Source organism: Jaculus jaculus, chromosome 1, assembly GCF_020740685.1.
Source record: "Jaculus jaculus isolate mJacJac1 chromosome 1, mJacJac1.mat.Y.cur, whole genome shotgun sequence".
Lineage (NCBI taxonomy): Eukaryota > Metazoa > Chordata > Mammalia > Rodentia > Dipodidae > Jaculus > Jaculus jaculus.
Window position 1 is genome coordinate 937358 of NC_059102.1, and position 14629 is coordinate 951986.

Sequence of the window (14629 nt, forward strand, 5' to 3'; positions counted from 1 at the left end):
CTGAAAATACCAGTGTATACATTAGTTTCATAGTTTACCAACTCTTAAAAAGCACACTAAATCCAGTTCTGCTTCCTTTCTGGACAGCTGGGTACTATGTGACAGTGTGCCTCCTCCCTCCCTGCCCTTCCCCACAGACTTATACAGGTGTGCTCTGACCTGAGGCTGTGCTACGCGGCAGCTCACCATGAAGAGATTGTTGGGCAGATATACATTGGAGATGTGGAACAGGCCAGGTATGTCAGCTCTCACTCCTAGGCACAGGACCTCTGTCAGGTGCAGTGCAATTCAGACTAAAGTGAGCCTGCCGAGAAAGCTGATGAAGACAACTCAGGGGCCCAGGTGGTCCTCGCCATCTGGCATTGCCTTGCCTGACTGTGCCTCCTCTCAATGCCAGGCCCCTGTCGTGGCTACTGGGCCTCAGCCCAGTGCGTGGAAGTTCGGTGGGTCACTGCCTGGGAAGCAGCCCCAGCAGGACGGTGCTCAGAGAACTGAAGTGATTCTTCTTAGTGGATTCTGTGGCAGCTTTGGGAACTTCCGAATTTTTGGGTGCTCAGGAGAGATACATGGGGGAAAAGGGACAGGAAGGGGGCCCAGGAGAAGCTGTCCCCTGACCAATTCCAGCACCTCTCTGGAGGCACAAGCCACAGTGTCACTGGATGAAGTGCACACTCGGTTTGGGGTCTGTTGGGTACTGAGACACTTGAGGCTTGTGAATAGTCAGCTATTCAACAACAGAATTCACTTGTTTCAGCAGCCATCATTTCAGAGTCAAAGACCACCTGGGAATAATCTTTACTGTGATCATATATAGTCTGATTTTTTCCCATGTATGTATATATGTATGTATGGTGAGCATGTATGTACCTGGGTCTATGCTTGTGAGCACACATATGTGTGAAAGCACATGTAAGTGTGTGCACATGCATGTGAAGGCCAGAGGTCAATACCATATACTTTCCTCAATTCTTCTCCACTGTATTTTGTTTTGTTTTTTGAGGTAGGGTTTTGCTCTAGCCCAGTCTGACCTGAAGTTCACTATGTAGTCTCAGCCTAGCCCCAAACTCACAGCTATCCTCCTACCTCTGTATCCCAAGTGCTGGGATTAAAGGCATGAGCCACGGTCCTTTTTTTTTTTTTTCTTTTTTTTTTGATATGGGGTCTAACTGAGCCCAGAGCTCACCAATTTGGCTAGATAAGCTATTCAGAAAGCCCTGGGGATTCTTCTTCCCACCTTCCCAGCACTGGAATTATAGGTACATGCCACTATGTCCTCATGTTTGCATGGCGAGCACTTTATCCACTGAGCCATATCCCTAGTCCCTACAGTCCTAGTTTTGTTCATTTCTACAATATGGCTGTTTGCCTGACTGTATAAGCAATATGTTTCATTGTGAAAAATTAGAAAACATAGATAAGGAAGAAAATAAACATCACTGCTGGTCTCATCACTTGTTACCCTGTTGGTGTCTTGATGCTACTCATCGGGTCATTTTCTCCCTTATATAAAATTACACACTATTTTTACAGAAATGCAGTTGTGCACCATCATTTATCTCTGCAGCCCTGGGCTGACTGTGTGAGGGTGTGTGTTAGTCTCCTACAGTACAGTGGGAGCATCCCTGAGTCCTCCAACCCTCAAAAGTGTCCCAGAAAGAGATGGCTTAGCTATTAAGGCGCTTGCCTGTGAAGCTTAAGAACCCAGGTCCGATTCTCCAGGTCCCACATAAGCCATATGCACAAGGTGGCACATGCGACTGGAGTTTGCAGTGACAAGAAGCCCTGGCATGCCATTCTCTCTCTCCATATATATATATAAAATTTTTTTTTAAAGTGGCCAAGGGGAAGGGTGGCTCCCTGTTCCTTCCTGATCTTAGGTTTGTGTATGAGCACCACTGTGAATGGTGTCACGGGCTACAAGTGAGCAGTGGAGGGAGAGGGAAGACTAAGAGCAACCAGCAAGGTGGAATGCCAGCACAGTGAGGCCATGGGTGAGGGGCACAGAGGGGGCTCAATTCTAAGTGCAGGTGGTCATAGGCAGCTGGGCTAGCAAGCCTTTGGGCATGGGAAGGAACAACATTGGGGCAGAAGATGAGAGTCCTAATGGAAAAGGACCTGTGTAGGACTGAGAGCTTGGGTACACCTGGGGTGAGTCCTGTTAGGCGTAGGATCATCTTCCAAAGGAACGCTGTGACAAGGGTTGGCAGGTGACCAGGATTGGGGTAGGTAGTAAGGGAAAATATTCACCCATGGGAAGATAAGACACCTATCTGTAGGGGGCACCAAGGAACTTTGCCTTTCTGGAGGGGTGGGGAGTCTGTTCTCAATATATTGAGGTTGAGATGCATATTAGATTAAGTCACATCATTCTAGAGAAAACATTGCAAATGTGAATTAGGAGCCAGACTGCTGCCCAATTGGGAACTGGGGTGGTTATTGAAAACAGGTGAATGAGGGCTTTTCATAGCTGTTTTAACTTGTATTTCCCTGATTGCTAATGAAATTGACACATTCACTGGCCATTGCAATTCTTCTATTACATGTGGTCTGTTTTTCTCCCACTAGCTGCAGAAAAGAGATTGCATTTAAAAAGGAGAAAAACAAGGAACCTGTGATCGAAGACAGCCTGCCAACCCTGCACGAGCAGTTGGCTTCTGAGCCAAAGCCACTCGTAGCACAAGACAAGGTAGCCTGGCCCTTCCTTGGCTGTAGGAGGGGACTGCAGTAAGAACCAGACAGCCAGAACTGATTTGTGCTGTGCTTACTGCATACACTTGTGCTGGGTTTTGTGGGAAACTCAGAGAACTGACAAGTATTTCCTACCTTGGTACCCTAAAAGTCTCCAGTGAACACAAACTTTGTATGCATAACAGAACACCATGGAATGGGCCTGTAAGGGCCTGGACAGAGAATGAGAGAAGTTGGGACTGGAGACATGGCTCAGCTGGTAGAGTGCTATCTAGCATGCATGAAGCCGTTGGCTCCATCTGGCTAAGGGAACCACAAGGAAGGAGCTCCCTGAGGAGAACACATCCTGGGGGCTGGGCTGGCTTCTAGAGGTGGTTCTTCTCAATTCGTGGACAGGTGGAAAAGTAGCCGTCCTAGACTGTAGTCTTAGACAATGAACCTGGGTTCTGTGAGTGCAGGCTTGGAGTTCTGTCCAAAGTCAGCACTTGCAATGTGATGAGAAAGTACCTGGGCCTCAGAGCTTGCAGTCTCCTCCAGCAGACCTGGGGTTTGGCATGGGAACCAAATCGAGGGTCAGTTCTACACCTGGATAAACTGCAAGGACTCAGTGATGCTGTTCAGAGGCTTACAGGTACAATGAGAGAGGAGAGGAGAGCACAGCTATAAGTAGGGTAGGGCCACCAACCCTGGATCTGCTACGAGCTCAGGCTCACAGAAGGGAAGCAGTCCTGCCAGTAATATGTCCTGCTGAGCTGGGCAGCACTGAAACTGCTGTTTCCAGCTTGGAAGGGTACAAGGGCTGAATAAGGGAAGACAGGTCCCAGAATCTTGGAGGTTCATCAGGAGATTGGGTTGAAAAGCAGAGGCCAGAATGTCTAGGCAAGGCATTTTGGCAAAAACCTCTTCATGTGTGGCTCCAAGCCAGAGCCTGTCGTGAGACATAGACATGGGGACAGGGCTATTTAGGATAGTGTCTTATAGATTTTGAAGATCAATGGAAAGAATGGAAGGGGTCTGGATGGAATGGCCTACCCCCAGCTGTGGATGCTCAAGGGAGAAGTCCTGTTGGACATGGAGCTACACCAGCCTGCACGGCTGCTCTTGGCAGAGGCCCAACAGGCTTTCAAGGTAAGGAGCCTTTTCCATCACCACTGAGGCAGTCTGGGCCTGGGCTTGGACTTCTTAGATGTGTTCGTGTTCCTCAGCTGTGGATCTCATAGGAAGATGTGGCCTTCCCTGGGTCTCCACAAGCCCCCTGAAAAGGTTTGAATCAATGTCCTTCTGCAGGTAATTCCAGACTCTGGACTCAGCAGGGCTCCACTGTTCCCCTGGGCTCTTTGCCCCATGGGCAGCTGCCCTTGAGAAAGCCCAGGAGGAAGCCATTTGTTGTTTTGTCTGCTCTAAGGACACATCTCCCCAGCCCTACAGATGCAAGGGTCCATCTTTTGTCAGACAGTAGAGTTGCTCTTAGTGGGTAAGGGAAGTAAAGACCCAGACAGTCTGTGGCTTGCTTTGTAGAATTGGAGGGATATAGAAGGATATAGGAATGATGTAAAAAAAAAAAAATCGGTGACACCAGAAAAACTGTGATGTCCAGGCTCTGCTTCATAAAAGGAGAACAGGTGTGCAGTTATTGTGGAGGGGTGGAGCCATCAGGAGGGTATTAGAGGGAAGAGAGATTGGTTCTCAGCTGTTAAGGGTTATTATACTGTCTCCAAGACCTTGAGTGGACAATATACACATGGAACTCACTTGTGAGGGAAATTGTGGGACCTCATTTTCCAGCTTCCAGAGAAGCCCAAGGCCTTCCAGGAGCTCATGTACTCTCCACTACCCCCGCCCATCTCCCCATCTCCATCTTATATCTATGTCTGCTTTTCTTTCTTTCTTCCTTTCTTTCTTTCTTTCTTTCTTTCTTTCTTTCTTTCTTTCTTTCTTTCTTTTTTCTTCCTTTCTCTGTTCCTTCTTTCCTTTCTATTATCTGTCATCATTCTATTATCTATCCTTGTGGTGGTTTGATTCAGGTGTCTCCCATAAACTCAGGTGTTCTGAATGCTAGGTTCCCAGCCGATGGATATTTGGGATTAATGCCTCCTAGAGGGAGTGTATTGTTGGGGGCAGGCTTATGGATATTATAGCAAGTTTCCCCTTGCCAGTGTTTGGCACACTCTCCTGTTGCTATGGTCCACCTTATGTTGGCCAGGGATGAGGTCCACCCTCTGCTGTCATCATTTTCCCTGCCATCATGGAGCTTCCTCTCAAGCCTGTAAGCCAAAATAAACTCCTTTTTCGCATAAGCTGCTCTTCATTGGGTGATTTCTACCAGCAATGCAAACCGGACTGCAACAGTAAAGTGGTACTGGGAGTGGGGTTGCTGCTAGACAACCTGACTGTGTGGCTTTGGCATTTTGGAGCTGATTTTCAAGAGGAATGTGAGAGGATTTGAGACCTTGCAGTTCTGTAAGTACAGCTTGATGGACTATTCTGGTCTGAGCTGTAAGACCTGAATGCAGTAAGAACTATGGACTGTGAGGTTTGGCTTATGAGGGTGAGAAAGAGCTTTGCTTGGACTGGGCTAGCAATTTGTGTGAGAAGCTTGCTCTTATGCTCATGTCCTGAGAAGTTGTTCAGGGTTGCTTTGCATAGAAATGAACAGGTATGAGCAGAGGGATATGGCACAGAAAGAAAAATCTTTGGGTGAACTGTTGCCCATTCAGCTGTAACTGAGAGATTACAAACATTGAGACTGGGCTAGCTGACCTGCACTGGGGCAACAGGAAGAATGTCGATTCTTTTGAAGGTGCCTGAGTGCTCAAGGAGTGTTCTGTTCTTCAAAGTCTGCTTTATTTCCCCTCTGGATTAACAAATCGGCACCCTACCTGGTATTGTGGAGTATAAGAAATACAGGGAAGAGAGGTTCATTGACTTTGCAACACAGTCTTGTGTTTTCGAAATGGCCATGGCAGTGTGAAGCAGGTTTGCTGGTTGCCTGCATGGAGACCCCGTGGAGCCATGAGGATGAACTGTGGCTTGCAGTGGGACCCGTGGAGATGCTGGGACCATGAAATGGCTGCCAAGGAGAGCTGTCGGCCCCGATGAAGTTTTCCAGGACTGTGAGTAGCCTAGGTGGAGAGGTGGAATTGGAAGTCCATAGACTTATTGCTGGTTAGAATTACTGGACTTGGAGATTTGTCACTAACTAGAGTTGTTGGACTTGGAGCTACAGAGTTTTGTATTTGCCCTGTTCAAATCATGTATTGCTTGAATATTTCTTTGGTATGCCCAATGCCATCTTTTGCAGTGAGAATGTTTATTCTGTGCAATTATGGGTTTTTTGAAGTTATTTTTTGGTATTATGGCTCAGTTAAAAGATCTTGGACTATGGGGATGTATGAACATCATTGGAATTGATAAAGAAAAAACTATGGGACTTTTAAAGTTAGACGAATGCATTGTATTTTACATCATGTATGGGTATCAATTTATGGGGACCAGGGGTGGAATGTGGTGGTTTGACTCAGGTGTCCCCCATAAACTCAGGTGTTCTGAATGCTAGGTTCCCAGTCAATGGATAGTTGGGAATTAATGCCTCCTAGAGGGAGTGTATTGTTGGGGGCAGGCTTGTGGATATTATAGCCAGTTTCCCCTTGCCAGTGTTTGGCACACTCTCCTGTTGCTATGGTCCACCTTATGTTGGCCAGGGGGTGATGTCCACCCTCTGCTCATGTCGTTGTTTTCCCTGCCATCGTGGAGCTTCCCCTCAAGCCTGTAAGCCCAAATAAACCTCTTTTTCTTGCTTCTCTTAGTTGGGTGATTTCTACCAACAATGCGAACCAGACTGCAACAATCCTCTATCAACATCTATCCATCTATAATCCATCCACCCACTTATCTTACAGTCTAGAAGTCTTGGGTTCATTTTCTTTGCCATTGAGGAGTTAAGACGTAGGAAGGTGTTTTTAAAAAATAAAGTTTATTTCAGAGTAATAGGGGGGAAAAAAAAGCATACTCCTCTGTGAGGAGGAGGCCTCCAGAACTGGAAAAACTCACAGTTTTGTGGAAACTAAACTTCTATTGGATGGGAATGCCAGATAGTTCCAAGGTATTACTGGTCAGCTTGAGTGAAGATGAGAGGCACTGATTGGCTCACCGTGCATCAAGTACTATTCAGGTTCCAGGAAGCTTGCCATTTCAGCTCTGTACTGGGAAAAGATTGTCTAGGCTAGGAAGAAGGAGGAGGTAGAATCACTGCCCCTTTCACCATTACCAAGGGCTCCTTTCTCCCTATCTGCCTCCATCGAGCCATTTATCTTCTGTCATCTATCATCTATCATCAATTAATTATCTATCATCTGCCATCTATTCAATTGTCTGCCCAACCCTTTTCTTAGGAACTTGATGACACTTGTGCAGAATCACAGTGCCTGTTCCTTCTAGCACGGTTGGCCAACAAGGAAAAGAACCACAAGCAAGCTATATCAATGATTGAGAAGGCCCATAATCTGGGAGGAACTGAAGAGTTCTGGTATAATTCAACCTTGATACTGATTGAGGCAATCTTGGCCTCTGAAGAGGAGGGAAAAGAAGTCATGGTAAGAATGGTGGCTGGTGGACTATGTGGGTTGCATGGTGAAGGGCTGGGTGGATGCTGGGGCCTTGATAAGTTACATGGTGATGTTGGTGCTGGGCTACTTCCAGGTTTGCAGTCTGTATCAGAAACTTATAGAAACTTTCAGCATCCTCCAGAAAGAAAGGCCTAACCGAGTGCCCATGCTGCAATTCCTCACCATGGATCTGAAGGCCAGGTACCAGCACCAGTTATGCCAAGCCTGTGGCTGCTTCTCCCACCTGTTCCTCTCATGCCTTCTGTATGTCAAACCCAGAGCAACTCAGATATAGAAAAACCAAGGACCCCTTCCACACTACATGTAGCATACATGTCTTCTGAGAAGTAGGCATTCCTCAGCTGCCAGCCTCAGGGGTGCCAGAAGCTTCCTGGCTTTGTAGTTGACCCACATGTCCACAGTACATTTTTCCTATAGCTTTGGGAGGCTCTGGGCTCTCTGCTGCTTGTGGAGGGTTATTGCTGCCTTCCCATTGTCTCTGCAAGTACAAGTCACAGGCTCCGAGTCATAGGCCCATGATGTTCACCGACCACAACATCAGGGATTTTTGCCTTGTTTTCTGCTTCTGCCTCCTCTTTGTAAAGTGCTGTGAACCTCAAGAGGTCTGGCCCTGCTGTCCTGTTAACAGGCACCACTGAGTACCACCAACTCATCCTGGGTTATATCTGCAAACAGCTTCATTTTAGTATGGTTTTCCTCCTTTCCATGTGTGGATTTGATGCCTGGAGTGGATATGTCAAATTCTTACTTCTTTGAGCAAGGACTTTGGCTGCATGATGTCTAGCTTGGGAGAAAGGTCCAGTGATATTAGGTCCAGTGTCCCTGAGGTAGACCCAGGACAGGGTGAGGGTAGCTGTGTTCTTGGCTTTTGATTCTGGTGGGCAACCTCAGTCTGAGCAACTCTGAAAGGTATCTATCTGGCAGGTACTTGAGCCTTCAAATTCAAGTTGTCTGGAACTTGGCCAACAAGGATCTTCCCAAGTGCCCATTTCTGCTGACGGAGCTAGAAGAGAACCTGTTGGAACTTGAGAAGAGGTTTACATACCATGGCTACACAGAAAACTGTGTTGATATAAAAATAGAACGTGCCAGAATTAAGAGGTAATCTTCCCCACCCCCCAACAGAGGAGCTACCCAAGGTTCTGACCTCGGAACAGGGTGGGCCATGGTACCTTGCCCAGAAAATTCCTGCTCCCTTTATATAGCTGGCCCAGTGTTCTCTCCCTGCTGGCCCACCCACTGTAGCCCTGAAGGGCCTTTGCATCTGTTTCCATTGCTTCCACAACTACACATCCTGACAGGCTTCCAGCTTCTCTCCCAGATCCAGCCCTCACTGACTCCCTCAGGTGCCTCATTCTGCCTTGGGCATACACATGCCTTTTACACATGAGCAAATCCCAAGTAGGCACAACTCTGACTTTAGGAAGGTTCTCTGCTGAGTATGTGAAGTCTCACCCAAATCATGCCTCTATGCTGTATGTAGCTCCATCATGGTCACCAAGAAAGCAGAGGAGTAGGTGACAAGCCACCAGATTGGTATTGTGGTGTCATTGCATCAGACACCTTCCTGACACAGATATCCTACTGTACAAACTGTTATTCCATTTGATTTTTAAAATACATTTGTGTATTTATTATTTATCTATGAGAGAAAGAGAGAGAGAAAAAATGGGCACACTAAGGCCTCCAGCCACTGCAAATGAACTCCAGATGCATACATCACCTTGTGCATCTGGCTTACGTGAGTTCTGAGGAATTGAACCTGGGTCGTCAGGCTGCTCAAGCAAGTGCCTTAACCACTGAGCAATCTCTCCAGTACTCCAGTTGATTTTTTTTTCTTTGTTTTAAAGTGTACTCGGGTTTGGGGGGAGAGCACAGCAAAGTGCTTGATGTACAAGCATTGAGTCCTGAGTTCTGATCCCCAACATTTAGGTAAAGGTTGATCATGGCAGCATGCACCTATAATTCCAGTGCTAGTCGAGCTGAATTGATTAGCCCTAGGTTCACTGAGAGACCCAGTTTGAAAAAATAAGGTGGATGTTGACCTATGGCCCCCACATGCATGCATGCATACACATGTGCATACACACTTGCACAAATGTACACTCACATATATGAACATGCCTGGCCTGTACACACATATACTTGTAAGAAATAAATAAGATAAAATAAAATATATTGTATGTCATGGAGTATAAAACATTTATTACAAATTTTTAACTAATAAATACATAGCATAACTATGTCCAAATTATGTATTGCATATTAACCAGCATAACATGTTAGTATATTTTAATTATCTTTAACACCTCAGTTCTTATTACATTGTTACATTCTTATTACATTATCCTTAGCTCTAAATTACACTCTTGTATAAAGGTTTTATGCCCAAAATGAGAAAGATGAAGAAAAAAAAATTGTATATTACCTGGACGCATATGACTTAGCCCAGAAAGCTATGGCTGAAGAAGAAGAAATACTTCACAGAATTCGGGGACTGCTGTCTCTGCAAGATGTAAGTATGAGGACTGCATAATCTCCTCATTTCCATAGGCATATCTACATTCCCTGCCAGAGCTGATCTTAAAGCAAACAAGCCTGTTATAGGGACAAACCTATAATCCTGGTGCTCAGGGGAATGTGGCAGGATGATGGGTGTTTGCAGGATATCCTGGGCCTACTCAGTAAGGACTGACTTGATTGCACTACATGAAGAAAGAAATGAGTTTCTAATTGAAAGTACTCTCACAAACAACAAATGTCAGACCCAGATTGTTTACTGGTAAATTATAAGAAATGTTTAGGAAAAAAATCATACCACTTCTACACAGATTATTCTAGAAAGTTGAAAAGGAGGAAATACATACTAACTTTTCTATGAAGATATTCTAAACCTAAGTCCATAGAAAGATAAAGATATTATAAACACAGACATACACACACACACACACACACACACACACACAAAGCAGACAAATATTGCTCATGAACATTAGTGCAAAAATTCTAAACCAAGTACTGGAAAATTATGTTCAACAATATATAAAAGTCTAATGCATAATACATCATAAGCACATTGGGGTTATCACTGGAATAGCTTTATGCAGAAAAATAAACCATTTTGCTAGGTGTGTTGGCACATGCCTTTAATCCCAGCATTTGGGAGGAAGAGATAGGAGGACTGCTGTGAGTTTGAGGCCAACCTGAGACTACATAGTAAATTCCAGGTCAGCCTGGGCTAGAATGAGACCCTTCCTTGAAAAACCAAGAAAGAAAGAATGCAAGAGAGAGAAAGACAGAAAGAAAAGGAAAGAAAAGGAAGGAGGGAAGAAAGAGAGAAAGCAAAGCAGAGTGGGTCTGGAGGCACACACCTTTAATCCCAGCACTCAGGAGGCAGACGTAGGAGGATCACTGTGAGTTTGAGGCCACCCTAAGACTGCCTAATGAATTCCAGGTCAGCCTTGGATAGAGTGAAACCCTACCTTGAAAAGCAAAACAAAAAAATAAATAAATAAATAAATAAAGCACTGTTATATTATCTATTGAATGCATACATAATCCTGTCATTATGAATGGTTCTGGAATGAGAGCCACTTAAAGGTGAGACCCTATGCTAAGTCTGTGAATTCTCCTGCATCCCATTTCCATCCTTGGTGCTGGGAGGGGAAGGGAGGGCAGGGCAGGGCGGGGCGGGGCGGGGCGGAGCGGAGAGGAGAAAGGAGAAAAGGAAAAGCAGAAAGCTCCTGAGTTGGGAGGGTCCAGAGAGGGTAATCCACATACCCACATGGTAACTTGGATTGGAGTTTCTTAGGAATAAGGCTTGACTTCATGGGGGTGAGGGATGAGCTGGTCCATCCAGTTCCCATGCCAGGTGTTCAGGTACCTTATAGTCTTTGTAAAACTCTTATGTCTGATTTCTAGGAAAAGGGAATTTTTTAGGGAAAATGAGATAAAGTGAAATCAGATTCCCTCTTACAGGCTCAAGGACAGTTCTCACTTTTACCACTAGGGGGAAAATGGTTTTTTTTTTTTTTTTTTTTTTTTTTTTTTTTTTTTTTCACTTTCAGGGCCTTGTTACCCTAAACTACCTAACCAATTTCTATCTCTTATTCTTCATCAGTTAGCAGGGAACATGGATGTGAAAATATCTTTGTGGTAGAGGATTTACAATCCTCTGGATATATGCTTAGGAGTGGTATAACTGGGTCATATAATCATATAATAGCTTTTTTTAATTTTTGAGAAATTTCTACACTGATATCCCCAGTGGCTGTACCAGTTTATACTCCTACCAACAGTGAACAAGGGTTATCTTTCCCCCACACCCTCACCAGAGTTTGTGGTTTGTTTTCTTGATGTTAACCTCACCAGCATTTGTTGTTTCTTGATGTTGATGAATGGGGTGAGATGAAATCTCAAAGTTGCTTTTTTTTAAAGATATTTTATTTTTATTTATTTATTTGTCAGAGAAAGAGGGATAGAGTGTGAGAGAATGGGAGTTCCAGGGCCTCCAGCCACTGCAAACAAACTCCAGATGTGCACACCCCCTAGTGCATCTGGCTAACGTGGTTCCTGAGGAATAAAACCTGGGTCCTTTGGCTTTGCAGACAAATGCCTTAACTGCTAAGCCATCCCTCCAGCCCCCCCCCCCTCCTTTTTGAAGTAGGGTCTTGCTGTAGCCCAGGCTGACCTGGAATTTACTATGTAGTCTCAGGCTGGCCTCGAATTCACAGTGATCCTCCTACCTATGCCTCCCAAGTGCTGGGATTAAAGGCATGTGCCACCATATGTGGCTCACAGTTGTTTTAATTTGTATTTCTCTGATGGCTAAGGAGTGAGGGCTCATTGGTGTGGGCCAGGGGATAACTCAACAAAGAGGCCAGCCACGAAGCCAAATTTTGAGCTGGGCTTAACCAACCACAATGCTAGGATCAGATTTAAATTCTAGGAAAGGGGAACTCCCTCCCAGGGATGGATTCAAGTTGTTTATGGAAAAAGTAGATCTAGATGATTGATTCCTTTAGTTAAGAGATAAGGAGAGGAGAGATCTGTATGGTTTCAGGGAAGGTGTAAACCATGGAATGGTAGGGACAGGTTTTATTAACTTTATCTTGTGCATAAAGAATAATCTATGTGGCTATTGTTTATGGCCAGTAAGTGAAGTCCAGCCCAGTGGGAGAATAAAGTTTATATCTTACCATGTAGCTATTAAACATAGGAAGATTTTTTTCTTTAAAACATGTTTTTAATGGTTAATATATATACCTTTATAATGATGCAATATTGTGGGTTCATGAGGGATCCCTCAAATTTATGAACCCCAAGTTTGGGTTCTGTCCTACCTTTAACAAAGAATTAATAAAGACAGACAGACTCAACAAGGATAAATTATGGCTGGGTGTGGTGGCGCACGCCTTTAATCCCAGCACTTGTAAGGCAGAGTTCGGAGGATCACTGTGCATTCACGGTCACCCTGAGACTACATAGTGAATTCCAGGTCAGCCTGGGCTAGAGTAAGACCCTACCTTGCAAAACCAAAAAAAGAAAAAGATTAAATTATGAATTATTAAATTTACAGATAAATCACAAATTGTGGGGTTTATTTTAAGGAAGATTGGGATCTAGGGCGAAAGGCTGGAGCAGAGTCATAACACATGAGAAGTAAGAAACATAATCTTAGGTGGAAAACATCACATAGTTTACAAAGTTCCTTTTAAGAAAAATTGAAGCTTTTAGGGAAAGACTGGAGGAGAGCTGCAAGCATGTGGAAATTGAGGCTTTTAAGGAGAGATTAGAGTAGAGCTGCAAGCATGTAGAAGATAGAACTTAGGTATACATATATTTCCATACCCCAGGCTTAGCCTGTGCAAAGATGAATCCATTGTATATAACATGCTACCACATAATACTATTTTAAGTCCTGTTATAAAGTTATAGAACAAGGCAATATGTGCTTAGTGGAAAAACAGATCAATGAGACACACTAGAGAATTCATAGAGACACATATATAGGAAATTCATATTCAGCAGAGATACAAAGGCAATTCAGAGGGCAAAGGCCAGGCTGTAAACAGTGCTGAAACAGCTGCAGTGAACATCCAGAAACTGGATTTCACCCCTAAATGTCTGTAGAAAATAATTTACAATGGATTGTTGGCCTAAGCAGAGCAGCTGAAATGACAACATCTATTAGAACACATAGGAAAATACTTTTTAGATGGCATATTTGGCAAAGATATGATACCTAAAACATGGTCCATTGATGAATTAACTCTCCTTAAGAGGTTGGTGAGAAGTCAAACGTTGGGCTGGGAGAAGTGTTTGTAAATGGTAGTCCTTAATAGCAGCAATGTATCTGCGGTGGTTGGATTCAGGTGTCCCCCATAAACTTATGTATTCTGAAAGCTAGGTTCCTAGCTGGTGGCAATTTGGTAATTGGAGCCTCCTAGAGGCAGTATATTGTTGGGGATGGGCTTATGTATGTTATAGCCAACTTCCCTTTGCCAGTGTTTAGCACACTCTCCTGCTGCTGTTTCTCTTCCTGATATTGGCCAGAAGGTGATGTCCACCCTCTGTTTATTCCATCATTTTCCCCTGCCATCATGGAGATTTCCCTTGAATCTATAAGCTAAAATAAACCATCTCCTCCCACAAGCTGTTCTTGGCTGGGTGTTTTCTGCCAGCAACACTAAGCTGACTGCAACAGTAAAATTGCTTCCAAGAAGTGGTATCGTTGCTGCTGGAAACTTGACTGTGTGGTGTTGGCCTTTTGGAGCTGCTTTGCAGGAGGATGTGGACGAATTTGAAATCTTGACCTAAGAGATGTCCTGCAGTGCTGTAAGTACAGCTTGATAGATTCTGGTCAGAGTTGAAAGACCTGAATGTAGAACTATGGACTGTGAGGTTTGGCTTATGAAGGTGAAAAAGAGCTATGGTTGGACTGGGATAGAAGTAGTTTGTGTGAGACTTACTGTTATGCCTGTGTCCTGAGGACTTGTGCAGGGTTGCAATGCATAGAAATAAACGGATATGAACAGAAAGCTGTGGCACAGAAAATAATGATATTTTTGGGCTGAAACTGCTGTTCATTTAGCTGCAGTTGTTTGAGATACTACAACCATTAGGGCTGGAGAGATGGCTTTGCAGTTAAGGCACTTGCCTGCAAAGTCTAAGGACCCAGGTTCAATTCCCCAGTACCCACGTAAACCAAATGCACAAGGTGGTACATGCGTCTCAAGTTTGTTTGCAGTTGCTGAAGGTCCTGGAACACCCATTCTCTCTCTGTCTGCCTCTTCCTCTGTCTCTCTCTCTCTCTT

General features: G+C 44.5%; 1 protein-coding gene across 1 annotated transcript in view; it reads left to right on the forward strand.

The window, feature by feature from the left end:
- Cfap46 (cilia and flagella associated protein 46) overlaps positions 1 to 14629 on the forward strand; it is a 122579-nt gene that overhangs the window by 73551 nt on the left and 34399 nt on the right. Inside the window, exons 33-39 of the mRNA XM_045132205.1 lie at positions 138 to 236; positions 2566 to 2686; positions 3670 to 3816; positions 7080 to 7280; positions 7387 to 7493; positions 8238 to 8414; positions 9693 to 9828. Of these exons, the coding sequence (XP_044988140.1) occupies positions 138 to 236; positions 2566 to 2686; positions 3670 to 3816; positions 7080 to 7280; positions 7387 to 7493; positions 8238 to 8414; positions 9693 to 9828 (988 nt within the window). The remainder of the gene's footprint in view (positions 1 to 137; positions 237 to 2565; positions 2687 to 3669; positions 3817 to 7079; positions 7281 to 7386; positions 7494 to 8237; positions 8415 to 9692; positions 9829 to 14629) is intronic.